General features: G+C 40.1%; 2 protein-coding genes across 2 annotated transcripts; one reads left to right on the top strand and one right to left on the bottom strand.

Annotated features, from left to right (window-relative positions):
• Positions 1-1,245: 1,245 nt before the first annotated feature.
• On the top strand, positions 1,246-10,879 carry map9 (microtubule-associated protein 9). Its single transcript, XM_052137302.1, has 13 exons — positions 1,246-1,477; positions 1,621-1,717; positions 3,849-4,418; positions 5,876-6,072; positions 6,384-6,480; positions 6,582-6,637; positions 7,067-7,137; positions 7,223-7,379; positions 7,545-7,634; positions 7,756-7,917; positions 8,195-8,340; positions 8,532-8,664; positions 10,534-10,879. Exons 1-13 carry the CDS (start codon positions 1,400-1,402, stop codon positions 10,651-10,653), a joined length of 1,974 nt encoding a protein of 657 aa, XP_051993262.1. The 5' UTR covers positions 1,246-1,399; the 3' UTR covers positions 10,654-10,879.
• A 2,410-nt stretch (positions 10,880-13,289) lies between these two features.
• Positions 13,290-14,432, bottom strand: npy2r (neuropeptide Y receptor Y2). The gene has a single exon (XM_052137320.1). It carries the CDS (start codon positions 14,430-14,432, stop codon positions 13,290-13,292), a length of 1,143 nt encoding a protein of 380 aa, XP_051993280.1.
• Between the last annotated feature and the right edge of the window lie 7,135 nt (positions 14,433-21,567).

Raw genomic sequence — 21,567 nt, 5'->3', positions numbered from 1 at the left:
CAATACAATAAAGAGTAAACAAACAAACAAATAAACAAGTTTTTGCAATTTCCTTTTTGAAATGTTTGCATAAGTAACATGTGATAGCAATTGTTCTTTTTAATATCCATATTTCATTTAACGCCTGCTGTAGAGGATGTCAGGGCTCAGATACTATGAAAATAAAAGAAAGTTAATTTTATTGCTAGCTAATTCACTGATTTAAAGAAAATGTTGAATTATATATATATATACAATTTTGTATAAATGGATAGATGTATATAAAATGTTTAAAGCTTGCATTTTTGAATGCACTCTAGTATACAGAATGAGCAGTGCCTGCATTCACTGTAACAAGCTTTCAATTATAATGAGCATTAATCTGCACTTCATAGGTATAACTCAGAATTCAAATGTATTATTGATTTTTTGAAATATGTATTTAAAAGATTTTTTTAATGAATTAAATATTAACAATGATTACATAATAATGCACCTAATGTTCCTCTTTCCATAAAATGGGCTGAATTGTGGTTTCAAGCCTTTGAACCTCTGAAAATCCTTCATTATGATTGTGAGAAATCAACAGTGTCAGCGATACAGGAACATTGACGTCTAACTCCCCCTGGTGGCTGATGTTGTAACTTCAGTTGTTTTGATTTCACTCCTGCGTCACTAATCTTGTGAATATTAACAAAGTTTCTACAGCGAGTCAGTCCACTGCCGACCATCTCTGGAACGCTCTCGGGAGGTTATTTCCAGTCATTATAGTGCAGCTCCTATCTTTTTGAATGGAGAAAGACCCAAATCTCAAAAACAGTTGGTCAAGATTACCATCAAAGAACATATTTCAAATCGTCAGTAAATCGGACAATACTGGAATCATTAATTATTCTTCTTTATTTCAAATTACGCAAAACAAAAACGCAAATTTCCCGGCTCGTGTACTTAAAGCGCATGCGCGTTGATTGACAGACGTTATCTCTATCTAAAAGGTTATTGGCTCTTTTAAGTGTACTTACATTTTTACATCCGTTGACCGTTGGGCGTTCCATTCATTTGAATAGAAGTGGTCCCGTCTCTGCTAAATTGGCTCTGGTATTAATAACGTAACGTAACGTGACAATGACGGCTTAGGTTAGAGGGGACCAATCAGCTGGTGAATACTAAGTAACGTCAGCACAGCCTAATTAATATTCATGAGCTTAGCCTTCCTCATAGTAGGTTTCGTCAATACGCGTTCGGCAGTTGCTGTGGTGACACGCGTAAACAGATAACTGTTCCGCATAATTCACGCTTGCTTTTACTCGTTTGTTTTGAGGCTCTGGTAGGTTATGATTGTATGGATCTTTGGTGCTTGATTGTTATATCTAAAATTGAGCTTGTTTAACAATAATTGCGTCGAAACTGCTCGTTAGATATGATGGACGACAAGCCCTTTTCTACAACACTTGCTCACACGAAAAGCCCTAAAACATCCAGAAGAACAACTTTCCAGGTAACAGTATCAAGTCATTAGTTTTCTCTAAGCTAAAAACGCATAGGTTGTGTTTCAAAACCAAAGCAGTGTTTGGGCAGCATACGATATCAAACGTGTTTCACTAAAAAGCTCAATAACACATGAATGTTGTTGAATTTCAGGATGAGCTGGAGGCAGCTGTGTCTACTAGAGCCAGTCGACATAAACAAAGTTACTCTGATGACTTCGATGATGATGATGATGATGACGACGACGATGGCAAGTTATTACAATATTATGCTAATCTGCCATATCTGTACTTAAAGGGATAGTTCACCTAAAATTAAAATTCTCTCATCATTTACTCACCCTCATGCCATCCCAGCTCTGTAGGTCCATACAATGCAAATGAATGGTGACCAGCACTTTGAAGCACATAATAGCAGCATAAAAGTAATCCATACGAATCCAGTGGTTTAATCCATGTCTTCAGAAGATATCTAGAGGATTTTGGATGAGAACAGACCAAAATATAACTCCTTTTCCACTGTAAATCTTGACATCAGCGGTGTCCTTGGTGATTATGATTTCATACACATGCTCTGCAATCCTGATTTAATGATAATGTGGAATAAGATGAATATTAAATGTTATGTAAATGGATAGATGAATGCACTGTAGTATACAGAATCAGCAGTGCAAATTTCAAAAGAATACTGTTATTGTAAACTTTCGAAGTTTACAGAGTCACGTGACAAAACAACATGGCGCCGACATCCTCAGCGCAGTTTGTCTTTGGGAGAAACGCCAACAAAACTACATCTGGTAAAAAAACCTAATTAAGGTTTTTCATTGAAACCTGTTTGAGTCAAAAGATTATAGTCTCTAGTTTCCTTCATTATGACATTTTTTAAACTTGAGCGATTTATCGTGGAACGCAACACGGATAAACACTCTTATGTACTTTTGCTCTATTTTTCCTATATTCGCTGTGTATTATCACATTGAGAATTAATGTGTTTTTGCAAAAGCTAAAAAAAATTGCTTTCAGAAGCTTCATGTGGCGTTAGGATGAAAATAAGGTGCATTTCGAACTGAATAGTGAAATAAGTGTTGACTAGACTCTGTAAACAGCAAACACAAATGTGTCTGCGGACCGTGGTTTCTGACAATTTCTACCTGTCAATCATTTTGCGGATTCTTGTAGGTGCATTGAAATATTGAGGCTTAATGCCACTTTTATGCCATGTTGTCCATAACTGTTGTCAGTTGAGGGCGCCATTTCGCTACTGTTATGTTTGTGAACCATGAGATGACGCCTTTTTGCTCGGTGTCGGTGACAACGGTGTCTTTGATATGAGGGGTTTTTGAAAAAAAGGGGGTGTGGCTAATTCAAAAGCTTAGCTTGTAAAAATTCCAGAATGGCAAAAATTACTTAGAGCACCTTTTAAGTCGTTCACTCAATAGGGAGCATCCTATAGCTCTCTGTGCAGTTAAGTGCGTTCACTCCTAAAATCGGATCAGAAGTTCAGTTTCAGGCTGCAGATGATGTTTGGATCACTCAACATGTTTGACACACATGGGACGATGATCATCAGTACATAGATTCACCATTTATAATGCATCATTTTATTTGAACATGGTTGGCAGTGAATGGACGATGCTGGACATTATTTTGAATCAGAACGAATTGTGCTATTATAAAAATTTCGCAACTTAGTCCTGCTGTCCACATATGTTTTTAGGAAAACTATTTGCTCTAGAAATATGTAGTCCATTTGGTGCTACTAGTTACAGATCAAAAAGGGAAATGGAAAATACTCACAGTAGTCACGCTCCGGTCTGCTGTTACATCAGCAGTCTCCTTGGTGATCATGATTTCAAGCTTGATTACACTTCCTATAGCACCATCTAGCAGTCTGCACATGCGTCAATCACTGGGAAGTTTAAACGAGCTTGAAATCATGACCGTGCCTGGAGACTGCAATGGATAGATGTACAGCGAAAAAGGAGTTACCTATTGGTCTGTTCTCTTTCCAAAACTCACTTCTAAAGACATGGATTAAACCACTGAAGTTGTATGGATTACTTTCGTGCTGTCTTTATGTGCTTTTTGGAGCTTCAAAGTTCTGGTCACCATTCACTTGCATTGTATGAACCTAAAGCGCTGAAATATTCTCCTGAAAATCTACATTTGTGTTCTGCAGAAGAAAGTAAGTCACACACATCTGGGATATTATGAGGGTGAGTAAATGATGAGAGAATTTACATTTTTGGGTGAACTGCCCTTGGGGCAACAATGTCCAAAGGTTTCATTTCTGTGTGTATTCTCTGATATCACGTAATTTGCATGTATGTAATTTTCAGTGTTCTTTACCTAGTATTGAAAATATTGGATTGCTTTCTACAGATGTGCTCAACAAACTCCTTAAAATACAAAAACAGAAAAAGGCAAGATTTAAATCTGGGAGGACAAAAGGCAAGATAAATGATTTCAAGCTTACAGATGATGAAGAGGAAAATGTAAACCCCAAAAAAGTAGTATCCTTCCTGAAAACTAAAAGACAAAGTTCCTCCGTGCAAGATGAACCGCTAAGCTCCATGGCGAGTATAGATAGCCACGGTTCTTTTCGTTCCACTCCAAGCAACTCTCAGACCCCAGTGAAACATCAGGAGCCGGATTCCCCTTTGTCCCTTCAATCTGACAAGTGTCAACCTGAGTCCACTTTACTCCAGAACGCTGATCAGTCAGAATCAGTGATGAGGATGAGACCCCAGGCAGAATCTTCTGAGGTGAAGAAGAGCCCGTCAGAATCTCGTCTGACACTCAGCTCTGAGAATAGCCAATGGGAATCTCCCGACCCCCTTCTATCAGAGGACCCGATGTGGGACAGTCCATTGCCACTGCCCTCCGAAAAAGATGGTGACCTGCCTATTCCTCATCCCAGGGAGAGGCGTGTTAAACCAACACTCTGTACAGGTCAGGGCTAAAGTGTTTGCATATCTGCTGGTGTTTACAATCTCTGGTACTTTACAAGACCGGTTGTCACAACAAGTCAGACCCATTATTAATACCTGCTAGTTTGACCACTCGTTATTTTACTCTGCATGCATCTTGATCTTTTGCATCTTGATTTTAATGATATCTCCATAGTGACCACATTCTTGTTGAAAAATGTAGTTTTCAGAGCTAGGCTTGACCCTGTCTTTACAGTCAGCTCAAAGGATTTTAAAAATTAAAGGTGCACTCAGTAACGTTTTGCCATTCAAGAAAAGTGTCATTCACAGTCAGCCATGATTAAATTTTTCCGTGAGGGGTTACAGACTTTTGTTCCGGGGGGATTGTCCCTGTAATAATTGCACTGTATGTCGCTTTGGATAAAAGCGTCTGCCAAATGCATAAATGTAAATGTAAATGTAATCATTTACTCATCCTCATGCCATCCCAGATATGTGTGACTTTCTTTCTTCAGCAGAACATGAATGAAGATGTATAGAAGAATATTTCTGCCCTGCAGGTCCATACAATGCAAGTGAATGTTGAACAGAACTTTGAAGCTTAAAAAAGCACATAAAGGCAGCATAAAAGTCATCCATACGACTCCAGTGGTCTCCAGAAGCGATATCATTGGTGTGGGTGAGAAACAAAAACCTTTTTTACGCAAAATCTCAACTTTAAATTTTCAGATGTGAAAGTAAAACTAAACAGTGACTTTCAGATGTAAAAGTTAAAGTGGAGATTTAGAGGGAAAAAATGACTTTTTGTTTTTTTATTTTAATCTGTTTCTCACCCAAACCCATCAAATCACTTAAAAAGACATGGATTGAACCACTGAAGTCTTATGGATGACTTCTATGCTATCTTTATGTGCTTTTTTGAGCTTCAAAGTTCTGGTCACCATTCGCTTGCATTGTACTGAGCTGAAATATTCTTCTAAAAATCTTCATTTGCGTGTACTATACCTTTAACACTACGCACTTTAAAATGTGATTTAAAAAATAAACTAAATATGCAAAGATTTTCATGGCTTGTTTCTTAGTAGAAGTGTTTTGTAAATGCCGTGGCTCATGAGCTAAAGTTTGCAAGTGGTGCTTTATCTTTATATATTACTCTCTGTTTTCAGGGTTACAGCTGAACGCAGTTTCCAAAATCTCACCAAGACATTTTGACCAATGATACACGGCCGCACTCACAAGTTGCGAGCCCTTTTCTTGCATGTGCACATATGCAACAAACAAGACGGCAACAAGACCGTGTTTGGGTACTGAATTGCGTCTGTATTCGGTCTTATATTGCAGAAAGACCAGTATAGGCTAATTATTACTTAATATTAAAATATGGTATTTTTGACATCACTACAAGATGATATAAACATTCGGGGCACAATCCCGGTAAAAAAGCAAACGGATAAAACAAACTTTCTTTTATATAAGCAGGTTTTCTTGCTGAAGACAAGTCCCCCAGACCCAAGCCCCGGCAGAAGGCATTACATATGGGGGACAGTTGTCAGCTAGAGGAGGAAACACAGGCGGAGACCCCTGCCGGCAGCGGAGCAGCTACCTCTTCTATGTCCATAGCCCTCTCTAACATGTCCTCTTCCGAGAAGAGTCAAACCCCTACCAAGAGTGTTCAGGTGAGAATTTGTAAATGATTGAAAGACTAGCATGGCACAGATCACCATGGAAACACGTTAAATTCTTTATATGCTAAAACACAAGCACAGGAATGCTATTACACTTTTCATTTGGAAGAAGAGGGATCATCTTTAATTAATGGCGGTAATTAAATGTAAACGTTTTGGTCAAAGCTCCTATTTGGAGTTGGTTATTGTGTTCAAGTGAAAAGGGAGTCCATAAACAATGACAGAATTGTCATTTTTGGATGAACTGTCCCTTTAAGGGCCAGGGCGGAGTCTGATGTTCTGATGTATATTGTTTACTGTAGGGTCCAGATAAAGGCTGTGTCATGTCAGAACGGGTCAAGACGCAGTCGTCTTTAACAGAGGAGCAAGCGTCTGAGGCTCCAGCCACTGCAGGAAGTGGTACGTGTGGGAGGATAATTAGACTGTCGAAAAGTTTATTAGTGTATAATTATGCAAGTTATTCATTTTTAAGTGATACGTATTTAATTGTTTCTTTTTAGCTGCCTCAGAGGAAAGCAAAGAGGGACAACACTCAACGTCCTTTCAGGAAAATCAGGTCAGAGTAGACTCTGTAAAATGTTGAGCTTTTCTGCTGTCAATCATTTTGCTCGTTCTCATAGTGTTGTATTTGAAGTGGATCATTGAGGCTGTCATTCATAATGTTTGCCAGATGAGGGCGCTATTGTGCCACTGTTGAATTTGACAGTAACGGGAACAAACAATCCTGCTATTTTGCTCAGCTTTGGTCTCAAATGTATCTTTGAGGGCTGGGCTTTGGAATGAGAGGGTGTGGCTAATTCAACGGCTCACTCACGTGAGAGCTTCAAAACACTTTAAATGACTCAAGTGCAAGGGCTTATGGGGATTATATTCAAGTTATTTATGTTTTCAGTGTAATGAATGATAGAGTTGTGGGTGCACTAACCCTGTAAATGCTAAAGTAATTCCTTATTAAATGTGAAGTCTCCACTTTTTTTATCATCAGGAGGATCCCCACGCAAACCCTTACCACACATCCGCCACACAGAGCCAAATTACTAGCAGATCCACAGACAGGTTAGTGAATTTGTTCAATTCCTCATACTGTTAACTGATGAGTGTTTCTCAAATGCCCCAATCACGAATGTCTTTTATACGTTAGACCTCCAGGCTCTTGGTCATCCAGTTCAAGAAAGTCCAAGAGCTCCAACAGAGCAGAGTCTAAATACCTCGGTTCACTGAAGATTCTGGATCAGAGGATGCAGGAGACCCAACAGACTCCAGCGGCAGCAGATTCACTAAGAGCTGCGGTGTACCAGGTTCGACTAATCATTTAAAACATCCTAATGTTATACTTGGAGGCAATGGAATTTATAATAAATTGACTGTCTATTAATTTCATTACTTTTTGTCTAAGGCATTTAAAATGTGTCAAACAAAAATGCAAAATCTTGTACAAATCATGCTTGGATTTTTCCCGACAGGAATGGCTAAGAAAGAAAGAAGAAAACATAGAACTTATGATGAGGGCAAAGAAGCAGGAAGAGAAATTGAAAGAGGAGAAAAGGCAAGAGGTAAAGGCAAGATTAACCACATGCTTCTCCTACAATCAATACAATCAAACATGCTTTTTTGTTGTTGCATGTGCCACAATCCTGCTGTGATTCATCAAATATTTGTCCTTCCCTTTCTTAGGAAAAGCTTGCAAAAATCGCAGATGCTAAGGCCTCTTATAATGCCTGGAAGGAGAAAAAAGGGGAAGTCATCAGAAAGAAAGTAAAAGAAAAGCAGGAGGCAATTAACATACAGCAAATGGAAATGGATAAAAATCAAGAGAAGAAAGATACAGCGAAACAGGTTTGTGTTATTAGAACGGTTAATTTTGTGGAAATTTTGCTTCAATAAATGCAGTGACTCAGTAATGTAACACTATCACTGCATCTACTGTCTGAGATGGTCAAACGGTATGTGTCATGCATGCACAGTAAATGGTACTCACCGACACAAGGGTGAATTTTGGGGGGGTTAACTAAATCCTTTGAGAGGGAACTCAGAAGCACACATGGAACGTACTGTTGAGTGCAACTTTAGTGCAATGCATCATTCACATAAAGAGATGACAATGTAAAAACAGGTTTTTGAGAAATGGAAACAGGAGCACGACAGTGTCCTAAAAGAAAGGATAAGGAAAATGAAACAGACTGAGAAAAGACAGACACTACAGCAGGTCAGGGAGAAAGAGGAGAGGAAGAGGGACTGCACTTCTGCTTTCAATGTATGGTAAGAACAAAAAAAACCCTATTTTATTCATGTCATTTTATTTTGTTGACTAGCTCACAGCTGATCACGCTCAAGTCTCTCAAGCAATTATAACTTGATTAAGAAGCCTCAGGGTACAGACTAACATTATGACTGTGCCGCTGTGGGTAAAAGAACGTGACTTGCCGTTAATGACTTTAAATATTACATAGGAGTGGACGAAAGAAGAAAGTGATTCAAGAGAAGGTAAAGGCAGAACACAAGGAGAAGATAAAGGAAGTGGAAGAGGAATATGAAAAGGAGGAAAGAGAAAGAATTGCCTTGGAGATGTATGACAAATGGATGGTATGTTACAATGTTACAGTAAGTTCCCTTCACTAGTTCATGAATACACAGCCTGCCCTGGGCTTAGCTTTTATAAGTACCCTAATGGCAAACGGGCCATTCTGCAACTTTGCTAAATGCTAATGTCAAATCAATTTGGGCTGTAATGCACACTTAAGGCCCCAGCACACTTACAAAATTGTTCAGAGGTAAACAGAAGTTTGAAACTGAAATCATGATTGTGGCAGGGCGGAGGGCGGAGCCTCCTCCTTTCCATTAATCCCTTTACACTGGTGCTGAAACCCAGAAGGAGGAGGGATGCGTTGTAGTGGAGTTCTCGCCGCTACCATCCACCCCAAAGGAGCAGCCGCAGCCATAGGATGGAGGAGCCCAGCCGCCTGGAAGCGGAGGAACGGCCGCCGACCGCGAGGGGAGGAGGGGCTCCCAACCAACCGCCTGGAGCGGTTACCGCTTCCAGGGGCGGGGGACACACCTACCGTCCACCAATAATGCGGCGGGGCGTTCCGTCCGCCAAGGGCCGGAGGTCTGCCTCCGATCCATCCGGGGAGGCGCGTCCGGGAAGGCGCGGCTGTCGTCCATTAGAGGGTGGAGGTTAGTGGGTTTTTTCTCTCTCCCACTGCCGCTCCGTGTTTCCACCTTTCCCTCTCTTTTTTAAATGTTTTGTTAATTTGACACGATCGCCGTTATGGCGTGTAGGTGCCACATTTTTTTGGTTTCCCTCCCCTTGTCCCCTCCCTCATCCAGGTAGACGGGGATGACCTGCCGGCATATGGTGTGGAAGGCCCACCCCTCCCCAGAGAAAGGGGAGAACGTCATGCCGGGGACACCACGGCCTGAGAGAATGAAGCAGGAATGTGGCAGGGTTGAGGGCGGGTCCGGGTCGTGATTCCGCACACCACCCCCTAATCAGGCTAATCAAGCCTCCGAGAGGGATAAAGGCCAACTGGAGACTGCAATGCGACAGAGAGAGAGATTTACGGGCAGCTGCCCGACACCTGTGTGTGTTTGTGTTTGTCTTTTTGGTTAAGTTTATAATTAATTTATTATTTACATTGTCAAGATGGTTCTCGCATCTTCCTTTCCATTAATCCCTTTACAATGATGCTTATGAGCTAACATGCGACACAAGGCCGTAATATGCACCGAATACTCTCTGGTGTTGTCATTTATGATGACACTGATACTACTGCAAGCATGGGTGTATAAAAGAGTGTTAATGGGTAGAATACAGAAAAGAATGATGATAAGAGAGGCATATCTTACTTCGGGCAGATGGCACAAGAGTGAATAGGCACTTGAGAGTATTTGAGTGGATTTGATTGTCTTTGTAGACTAAATAAACAAAAACATCACATGACATGTTCTTGGAAAATGTCTCTATGTGAAGGATCGTACAGACGTTGGTCAATTTTGCACCTCAGTGTGTTCATGTTGACTGATCTTAAGTGGCCGAACAGGAATTAGCTGTCAACCTCAAAATGGGTGGAGCTCCAGGTAACACCCACCGGTGACGTTGACCAATGGCAGTAAGGTGTTTAGCAGTCGGTACAAGTTGTTCCCTCTGGCGAGCTGTTACTTTTTGGCCAGACTTGATTTTAAATGATGTCACACCCTTTCGTTCTTCGACTCTGTAGGAAGTATGCACGGGCCTAATGTGTGTTTGCCAAATACATACCTTCTTGTAGGCTCTTTTAAAGTAAATACTTGTGTTATGGCATTACTCTTTATTATTAATTATCAGAATGCAGATAAAATAAGATGTCAGACAGATCAAATCACATCTGAAATGCCTTTTGCCACTCCATTGTTGTCACTATTCTGAAAAGGTTTTGATGTTGAATTGATGTTCTTCTTGTCATTTTATCACAGAAAAGAAAAGAGTTTCAACAAAAGAGAGAGCGAAAAGAAAAAAAGATACAAGAAATCCTTCAAGATGTGCCCCCTCCACCATGGAGCCCACCTAATAAAACCATCCCGTTTGGAAAATGAGCTCCATTAATACGGTAAATGGTAATATCCCCAAAACATGTTCATTTAGCAGATTTGAAATGATGTCGTAAAAATGTAAAAAATTCACTTACGATAATGTTATCCAGTTACGCTGCATGATATAATCATCAAGTTGTCCTTAAAGGTGATTTATGTCATTTTTATGCTATTTAAATAGGTTAACATGATAATTAAAGACAAATCAATGCTGTCATTTAAGGGAATATTGAAGACTTATCCTTGTGTATAATATATATATTTGTATTTTTTGTATTAATTTGTAAATAAAAGTATTGTATCTTGACATGTGACTTCAGTGTCTTTTAATAGCTCTCTCAAACTCCAGTTGCTTCAAGCAGATTGTATGTACGTCTTGTTTACTGGAGTCACTAAAGGCTCTGGGCCTCCATTCATGGTGCTACAGTGTAATGTTTCAACAACTCACGGTCTTCGTAAGAAACTAACCAGCAAGCCCTTAACCCATACACAGTCACCATCCAATCTGTGGCATGATTAGAAAGTGTAGTAAAATAATGTATATAATGGACTAACTTTCTATACAAATCCTATATTTACTGTCATTATCACATTGAGAATAAATGTATTCATGTAAAAGCTGATAAATGTGTCTTTCAGAGGCTTTATATGGAGTCAGGATGAAAATAAGGTGCATTTCTAACTGTTCTGAGACCAGTGCAGACAGACAGCACACTGGAGGTTAAGTCATGCACTAAATAGGGAGCAAGGGAGCATCCTATAGCTCTCCTATAACTGTTCTGAGACCAGTGCAGACAGACAGCACACTGGAGGTTAAGTCGTGCACTAAATAGGGAGCAAGGGAGCATCCTATAGCTCTCTATAACTGTTCTGAGACCAGTGCAGACAGACAGCACACTGGAGGTTAAGTCGTGCACTAAATAGGGAGCAAGGGAGCATCCTATAGCTCTCTATAACTGTTCTGAGACCAGTGCAGACAGACAGCACACTGGAGGTTAAGTCATTCACTAAATAGGGAGCAAGGGAGCATCCTATAGCTCTCTATAACTGTTCTGAGACCAGTGCAGACAGACAGCACACTGGAGGTTAAATCATGCACTAAATAGGGAGCAAGGGAGCATCCTATAGCTCTCTATGCAGTTAAGTGCGTTCACTCCTAAAATCGGATCAAAAGTTCAGTTTCAGGCTGCAGATGATGTTTGGATCACTCAATGTTTGACACACATGGGACGATGATCATCAGTTCATAGATTCACCATTTATAATGCATCATTTTATTTTAATATGGTTGGCAGTGATTGGACGATGCTGGACATTACTTTCAATCTGAATTATTTATTCAGCTTTATAGAAAATCAGCTGTAATGTCTTTAATATATCAAAAACATGAATAGTCAACACTCCTGGACACATAATAAACTATTTGCTTAAAAAATATATATATTTTAAATTTTTAAGACTTTCTTTAGCTTGAAATTGCATAAAATATCACAACTTCGTTCCACTGTCAATTTTTAGGGAAACTATTTGTAGAATTTGAAAAATGTTAAATGCACACGCTGAGGTCTCAGAAGGTTAAGCTTATTTTTTTGTCTTAAAAATTAGCAAAGCCTAACCATGAGATGGCAGCAGAGCTGGCAATGCACGTGCTGAAGATGTCTCTATATAAACAGCTTTGTGCAGAGACAGAAATTCAGTATTGGCCTTTATATAATGCTTGTGTGCTCTTTGCGACTTACAAAGCCAGACTGGACTGTAATTGACAGGATCAATACTCTGAGACCCTCTTAACCTATTTTTATGTTGTTCTCTTGTGCTTAACGAGTATTGATTGGTCTGGTGTTCTTGTCATCCCATTGATCTTTCATGGGCCAGTGGCTGATCAGAATTAGGAATACTGATATTAACAGTAAATTACAAGAAATCCTCCCGGTAATTGAATACATCTCGAGCACATGCTTAGAATGTTTATTGTGACTTTTGTAACAGGTAATGAAAACAACAACAACTGAAAGATACAGTATTCAATATATGACGCTTGCAAAAGACATTCCTGCCTCAGTAACTGTGTTCACACATCTCTTCATTCTTCATAAATACGGCTCAAATGTTTCGATCATATGCTTATTCTAAATACATCCAAATACATATGACATTATAACAATGTAGATCACACAACAAGAAAGTACAAGTAATTGGTTAGTCACAAATTCACCATGATAGTCTTATAAATCTGGCAACGGTCAGGCAATCTGTGGGGCAGAGGCAGGTTTCCTTCAGAGTCTTCTCATTTCCCATATTTTGACAATACTTTAAATGGGGCATCTGTGGCTCAGGTGGTAGAGTGGGTCGGCTGCCAATCACGGGGTTGGCGGGTCGATTCCTGGCCCACAAGACTCCACATGCCGAAGTGTCCTTGGGCAAGACACTGAACCCCAAGTTGCTCCCAATGGCAGACTAGCACCTTACATGGCAGCTCTGCCGTCACTGGTGTGTGAATGGGTGATTGGGACACAGCATAAATCACTTTGGTAACCTCTAAGGTTAAAAAAGGCGCTATATAAGTGCAGACCATTTAAATAGTCCTAATTATGATAATATTTGATTAAAGTGTTGCCTTCTCAAAAACCAAACGACCATCACAACAGTGTGTTTGCCTGTACAAAGGTAACACTGATTGTATTTTGCTTATTGCATGCTGTACATTTACCCCTTACTCCCTTACTTCTACAAACCCTTCTTATTTGGTTGTTTAACCTGCCACACTTGAACACAGCCACAAAGGATCCTCTATAGTTCCTGTTCATCCAGCCATAGAGGATGGGATTGGCAAAGGTGGAGCACATGGCCACAATATGGAAGGCTGTATAGAGCAATTTGAAGTCTTTCATTTCCAATACACTGCTATCAATGTCCACAGCCAGCTGGAAGGCGTGAAAGGGCAGCCAGCTAACGGTGAAGACCACCACTACAGCCACGAGCATTTTTGTCGTCTTCTGTCGCCGCTGATGTCTGTCGCTACGGCCGCCACCGGGGCTAACGTGATTTCTTAGCTTGTTCCAGATCCGTATGTAGGCAAATGAAATGATCGATAATGGCAGGCCGTACTGTATAAAAAACATGGAAATGCTGTAGATGGTCCCATCCGTACTGCTTCCAGGCCACCTCTCAGCGCAACCCTGAATCGACTGCTCGGGTGTTAGGTCAAAGGTCACATATTCACGAAAGATAGCTAGAGGGCTAGCGAGGATAGCGCTCGCTACCCATGTGATCACAATGACGACTACACACATGTCTTTGGACATCTTGGTTTCCATGTGATAGACAATGCTACGGTACCGGTCCAGTGCGATCACGTTGAGCGTGATGGTTGAAACGTGCACCGCTAAGCCTTGTGCATATGGGAGCAGGTAGCACATCACCTGTCCAAATTTCCACTCTCCGTACAGTGTGTACATCAAAGTAAAAGGTAAACACAATGTGTTGACCAATAAGTCTGCCACAGCCAAGTTGACAATGAAATAGTTAGTGACTGTGTGTAAATTTCTAAACTTGTACACTACGTAGATGACCAGTGAGTTCCCGGTCACACCTAAGATGATAATGGTGCTGTAAGCCAAAATCAAAATCACTTGAACACCCACTAGTTTTGTACTGTCTTCCAGACCGTCTAGTAAGGCATCCTCAACATGGTTATTGGCAGATGTGCAGCAATTTGTGGGCTCAAATAAGGAGTTTGGGATCACGTCTTCAGACATGTTCATTTCAGTTCTTATATCCATATTTAGCATTCGTTCTCTAACTCTGAAAAGAGAAAATAAGAACGATTATTAGAAAATCAATTGACAGCTATGCGCAGTAATTAAGACCAAATAAATAAGTGTTCAATAAGCGTAAGAGAGATTGCTAGATGCCCTGTTAACATGACATTCAGTTCATAAGTATGTGCATATGCATGAATAAAAAAATTGATTTAGGTCTGGATTTTACCATTTTAATGCACAGTGATCAATCATATTTACATGTGAAAATGCACGTTTGCACCAGCTGTTACTTTAGTCCACTTATCATATAGATTGTCATAAACATAGAAATATCTTTCAAAATTTGCAAATAACATCTTCATAGCCCAAGCATCATTTATAATTCCCTTAGCAATTATGCAATTATTAAGGAAATCCCTCTCCAAAAGACACTACTTATTTTTTAGCTTAACAGTGTCTTATTTTAAAGACCTGATAGTGTCTTACCATCTTTAAATTGAGAAGTTTAATGCCACAGAAGCAGATGTATGTCCTGCAGAGAGAAAACAAATCCATGCCAGCATTATCGTGCATCCCCTAAGGTGTTTCGAAGAAGTGGGTTCATCAACAGGAGCTCGTGTAAATTGGTCGTATTGAATGTTAAAGACCACCCATCCAGCCACCAGGTATTAACCGCTCTACTGTCGCCTGCAGAGTGTCTACTGAGCAGCTTGATACGCATTTACTCGGGGCTGACTCAAGGAGGGGCTCAGCCCCAACAACACTGAGATGGGCACATTTATTGTATTCCACTCTGCTGCATAGACACATTTCCCATCATTCAAGCCAATATTCATACAGAATATTGTCATTTAAAGAACCATTCAAAGGTTCGTTTTTTACTCTCCATTTATCAACAAAAATTGTAGAACATCAATCAGTAATTCCTCAACTTGCAATGAATTCACATTTGGCTCGGCCGCTATTTGGTAGAGGGAATTAATCAAGGGTGTAGTTTTGGTTTGAAAGTTGGATGGGACATATTGCAAGGACAAACTTTCAAAATGTTGGTGTTTAGAAAATGCGAGAAAGTCAGTCTGCAAATATAGACAAAATAACATTATTCTCTCATTTCAAAGTTTCTCTGTCTCACCGTATTATATTTTAAACTATTTTAGTTTTTTAAGAAACTAAACAGGGGAGTGGTGGTGGCTGTATGGCTGTGGGGATCAAACCAGCAACCTTCTGATTACCAGTTAAGTGCTTTAGCCCACTACGCCACCACCACTCCATATTGACTCTATTCTCATAATCAACAACCTAAAATCAATAGTTGGCGTAGTGGGCTAAAGCACATATCTGGTAATCTGAAGGTTGCTGGTTTGATCCCCACAGTCACCACCATTGTGTCCTTGAGTAAGGCACTTAACACCAGGTTGCTCTGGGGGATTGTCCCTGTAATAAGTGCACTGTAAGTCGCTTTGGATAAAAGCATCTGCCAAATGCATAAATGTAAATGTGACCACTAGGGCTGCACAACGAAGAGGAAAATTGTGATATTCGATAAACTTGGATGATGTGACACCGATATACGATGTGATAAACCTAAGATTAGTGGATCAAAATCAAATGTTATCTTTTTCAAGATTTACCTCGAGAAAATTATATCCAACAGACATGAAATGGATTTCTGTCAAATGTATTATCCATAAACAAAGGGTAGGGTAAATTAACAAATTACAAAATGACATCATAATATAAACAAATTAAGGGGAGAATCTTTTCTCATATTGCTGAACAAATTAGGCTTTAGGCTTAGCCTACAGCTAATTACTTATTTTTTTATCCCAAATGCCCAATCGTTTAAATTTTAAGATGTCTTCCTCAAGAGGGCGCTTTATGGCCGAAAAAGCAGAATCCTCCATTGGGCTGCATGCAAAACTCTGGTATTAATAAAAAAGGAAAAGGAACAGGTGTCACGTGACTACCGTTTTTGCGCTGCTTCAGAAGAGGTAGCACAATAATATATAAATATACATTAAAGTATTTCCTGTGTGGCAAAACTCTCCAAATGTTGGTCGGGACATTTCCAATTTTCTGGAAGTTGACAGGGACATGTCCCTATCATCCCTACCTAAATCTATGCCTATGTAATTCACTCCATATGCACATAGGGAACATCTAATTTTGTGATTTTATTATTTAGATTTTTGGCTTCAACTAAAGGGACTTTTCGCATGGGCAGACCCTTAATTCTAAGCGGGATAGTTTTTGGTTTGAAGTTAGTTGTATATCACTTATAGTGCGTAAGGGACCATCTGAAATGTTCGTCCACTGTGCTAAAACTCCCCCTTAGGCCTATATCTCACATTAGCCAGAGATAGCGAGCATGGAACTTGTGTGAGTCAAACCAGCCTAAACCTATTACAATGTATTTACAACATTATTTGTTTACCAAAACAATGGTTCGGTATCTTTATATCCATCCATCCATCCATCGTCAACCGCTTATCCTGTGTACAGGGTCGCGGGGGTATCTTTATATGTTTTATATAATTGTTTAACCGTTAACTGCTAAAGCCTGAACTGAAGCAAAAATATTCACTGCCCCCGAGTAGCTGATGATTAGAGAAAAAATGCTGACTACCACCACTGGGGTCACGAGTTTGAATCCAGGGTGTGTTGAGTGACTCCAGCCAGGTCTCCTTAGCAACCAAATTGTCCCGGTTGCTAGGGAGGGTAGAGTCACATGGGGTAACCTCCTCGTGGTCGCTATAATGTGGTTCTCACTCTCGGTGGGGCGCGTGGTGAGTTTGGCGTGGATGCCGCAGAGAATAGCATGGGCCTCCACATGTGCTATGTCACCGCGGTAACGCGTTCAACATGTCATGTGATAAGATGCATGAATTGACGTCTCAGACGTGGAGGCAACTGAGATTCGTCCTCCACCACCCGGATTGAGGCGATTCACTACACCACCACGAGGACTTAGAGCGCATTGGGAATTGGGCATTCCAAATTGGGGAGAAAAGGGGAGACATCGAGCATCTTATCAGGTGGCTTGTTGAGCGCGTTACCGCAGAGACGTAGCGCGTGTGGAGGCTTCACGCTATTCTCCGCGGCATCCACGCTCCGCTCACCACGTGCCCCACCGAGAGCGAGAACCACATTATAGCGACTACAAGGAGGTTACCTCATGTGACTCTACCCTCCAGAGGCGTTTCCAGCATTGAAGGACATCCGGGGCTTAGCCCAGACCATTTTATTTTCACACTAGCAACCACTTCTCTGTAGTCCAAAGCTGGTGAGAGGGTATTCTTTGAGTTTTGCTCTCGCTGGGACTGTTTCTACAGTTCCTAAATCTTCCACTCTTGTACTATCCTCGACAAACTCATCCTCTCTCCTCCCTGAATCATCTGTGATGCAAAAGAACAGATACAGCACATAACTTATTGCAAATAAGCTTCAAACAACTAATTCATCAAGTGCTACATATGTCAAATTGTAGACCAATACCATTGAAGAAGAGCAGATCAGTGGGATTGCCCTAAGATCTATCATGATTCTTGAATTTTCATGTACATTAACATAAAGTCGTCACAAAAGAGTTATATTATAGTGAGTAAAGTGAAGTAAAAAATTTTTTTTAATATAAATAATTTCTATTTTTTGACATAAATAGTCAAAATGATATATAAGATCTTAAGTTAAAGCAATACATGAATGACTTTAGTCTAAGTTCATTGACACACCATGGCATCGAACTGTATATAATTCTCCATGTTCATCTGTCAAAATCCTTTCATTAGGATCATTGGGATAAACAATGTTTCACTTTTAACTTTCTCTAAAGTAAAGTGACTGATTAATTGTTACCAGTTTCCATGCCTGATTCTGGCACATCTTTGCTACCCTCAAAGTGTATATTTACTACAAACTAATATCACAAAACAAGTCAAACATACATTTTATGCTAATGCTTATTGGTTATCCTTAGAGAAAACAACACCTGATAAACAAGAAAATTATGCTCCGAACGGGACTCGAACCGCGGTCTTCAGCGTGAGAGACGGATGCGCTAACCATGCTTTAGACTTTTAGGACAAAAACAAATGTGAATTCTTACCCACTAACTTCTTTCGGAAATTTTAGAAGCCTCATTTGCTTCATTTTTGCTGTCTTTCCTGCTAACTGCTGTTAACTCGCCACTAAGTAACGTAAGTTGATGTCAGCTCCTCCCCTACCTGCTGCATATTCAACAGAGAGGAAGAAACGGAGTCGCCCATAGGCTACCGACAGCAAAGAAACTTATTCTATAGGCTAGATTATGCCTATGTCTATTTTTACAGGCTGTATGCAGTATGTGCAAAGCCAAAGCACAATGAAATAAGGCAACTTATGATTTTGTGGGTTTACGTAGGCTATTGTCCGGTTTCATATTTGTCAGTCAACTATTCAAAATACATTCGGGGCTGCACTCAAAACATTCGGGGCTGAAGCCCCGGCAAAATCGGCTGCCGCCGCCTCTGCTACCCTCCCTAGCAACCGGGCCAAATTGGTTGCTTAGAAAACCTGACTGGAGTCACTCAGCACACCCTGGATATGTATTCGAGACTCCATGAGTGATAGTCAGCATAGCAACATCACTATTTAACTTTCCAAGACTTTTTGTTTTTGATGAAACTGTTTCATTTATATGCTGAGACAATATAGTTTTCATTTTGGGGGTTATAATAATGATAAAAACGTGCAAGAGACATGTGCAATGGCATTTAGGAACAGGCATACGGCATCAATCAACTAGTTTATGAGCCTGAGCATTATTAGTCTTCTCAACCACGCAGGACCGCAATGACACTAGAGTAAATCAACATGAATCATTCCCATCTCACTATCTTTGTTAAATATCACAATGTTAACACATCATGAGTGATTAATAGTGTTTTCAAATCACCTCTTATAATTTGTAGGCTGCCCATGTTGCTCATGCCTAAATCTGCCACTGTACTGTGGTAACGTTTTTGAAGGGATTTGTGGCATGGGACGATCACTTCTGAATGCCATTCTTCTTCTCTGCTTGTTTGTGTCAAATGTGCACACTGTCCAATTTCGTCCAATCATTGTGGGTCATTAGTACTTTGTACAGTCATTAGTACTTTGGAAACAAGTATGTTATATATTAACATGTAGGTGAAAAGCTTGTGTTGATGTAATATATATAAAATTAAACAACAAATCCTTCTACTTCTGATTGTGTATGTTCTGAAAAATCCATTAGCAATACCAAAAGTCAAATAACAAGAACATCCAAATTGATTTTGAATGAAAACATTTGACAATTTTCTGAGAATGGGTGCAGGATGGTTTGTTTTGCCACATATCCCTAATGGATGTAAAATCCAAAGCACAATTAAACCCATTCTATTCATAACATCAATATCAACCCCCATTGTCTTCAAATCCACTCAGGGCTGGAGCTAGGGGGTGGTCAAGTGTGGCCGTGGCCACTATGGACCAAAGCCTGCCACCCCACTCGCAATTGCCGTTTTTGCCATTATTTTGTCTTGGGCACAATTTCGGTTTTTAGAGGTGGAACCATCTCTGTATAACCACAACACACAGGAGACTGTACATGTGCACACACCAAGATCGCTGCACCTCTCCGTCCCGGGTGTCACTGCATCCACCCCCCTCCTTTTTTGTATCCACGTATCTCCGCTTTCTACACCAACAACAAACACCTAATATGACTTTTAATCTATGTACGACACCTAAATTCTCCTAAATCTCAGATCAATAGGTTTCTAATCGAATTGAGCTGGCTGTTTTAGTCACTTAAAGGCTGTGTTACTAAATTAGATATAGATTTTTATTCACTTCCGTAGGAGAATTGAGGTAAATGTCCAGCCAGGCTAATTGACATAAACAGCAGCCGTGCAATAACACATAGAACACAAAGACAGAAATAACTAGCTTCCCGAGGTGGTGCATCTGATGGATAATCCTCTGATCCAGAGTGAAATCAAGCGGCTACAAACAGCTAATACACTGATTAGTTGTTCTGGTCTTTGGTGTAAAAGTCATCATTGTGAATTGTATTATTTGTTCTTTACTTTTCTTTATCTTTTTAAGAGTGTGCATGCTTTGTTAGATTTACATTGATTAGAGTTATAATAAGAATAAGACTTTCAATGCAGAAGACCGGGGTACGAGTTCAGCAAAGCCAATGAGATGAACATTTCATATAATTGCCACGAAATTACGTATTTTTGCTTTTAAATTTGCTTTTACGCCACTTTTGGTCAGGTTAGGTGTAGGGTTTAGAGTATGGATGTTTGTATTGTTCACCTCATATTTCATTTTGTGACATTATTGGTTAGATTTAGGGGTAGGGATGTCAGTTTTGTATATATAAAACTAGGAAAATAGTACTGAAGGTGAAGTTGGGGTGGAGGAGTGATGGCGGAGGAATTGTCACAGCAGTGAGGTAAGCACCGGTTTATATTGGCTTACTCTGGTGTTGTGATTGGTTGGATTAAATGAACAAGCTCCTCCCAAACTTTGTTTGTAAAACTCCATTTCAGGGAACCGAGGTTACATTTACAATACAACCGAGACGTTCCCTTTCAAGTCGCTCTCTCGATGATGCGTTAGTAGCTGACGTTATGGGAATCTTACACCATAACGGCGTATTACTGACACACATGTGCTAGAGCTATGGCCACTGAAAATTGGTAAATGAAAAGTATTGAGAACCCCCATGTTGCCAGACTGGCAAAAGATAATGTTAGGACCTGGTTAGGGATAGTACTGATAAACACAAAAGGCAGAGCCCAGATGTTAATACTCACCTGTGGGGAGTAAGAAAGATGTGGGGAAATACATTAAATACAATAAACATTAATTAATTTTTCAGCATCAGCAACAGTGAGCATGTGTCGTAATTTAGCAATATTTCTGAGGGGGAAGAAACATTGGCAATTAGATTGTCAAAGGACAGATTGGTATCAAATATAACACCTAATTTCTTTGCTTGTAGATGATGTAACAGGACATCCACAGTGGAAATTATTCCATGATTCCTGATAATATCTCCCAGGGGAAGCATATACAAGGAGAAATGCAGAGGCCCTAAAACTGACCCCTGTGGCACTCCATACTTTACTTTTGTTTG

Source organism: Xyrauchen texanus, chromosome 11 (genome assembly GCF_025860055.1).
Source record: "Xyrauchen texanus isolate HMW12.3.18 chromosome 11, RBS_HiC_50CHRs, whole genome shotgun sequence".
NCBI lineage: Eukaryota > Metazoa > Chordata > Actinopteri > Cypriniformes > Catostomidae > Xyrauchen > Xyrauchen texanus.
The sequence above is the reverse complement of the archived record's forward strand: the minus strand, read 5'-3'. Positions and strand labels throughout refer to the sequence as shown.

What these genes read in the sequence shown, in the direction of transcription:
- map9 (XM_052137302.1), top strand. Translation starts at nt 1,400, where the DNA reads ATGATGGACGACAAGCCCTTTTCTACAACACTTGCTCACACGAAAAGC. An exon ending in TGATGATGACGACGACGATG is followed by an intron (nt 1,718 to 3,848) that starts GCAAGTTATTAC and finishes TGCTTTCTACAG; the next exon opens with ATGTGCTCAACAAACTCCTT. An exon ending in TCCAGCCACTGCAGGAAGTG is followed by an intron (nt 6,481 to 6,581) that starts GTACGTGTGGGA and finishes GTTTCTTTTTAG; the next exon opens with CTGCCTCAGAGGAAAGCAAA.
- npy2r (XM_052137320.1), bottom strand. Translation starts at nt 14,432, where the DNA reads ATGGATATAAGAACTGAAATGAACATGTCTGAAGACGTGATCCCAAAC.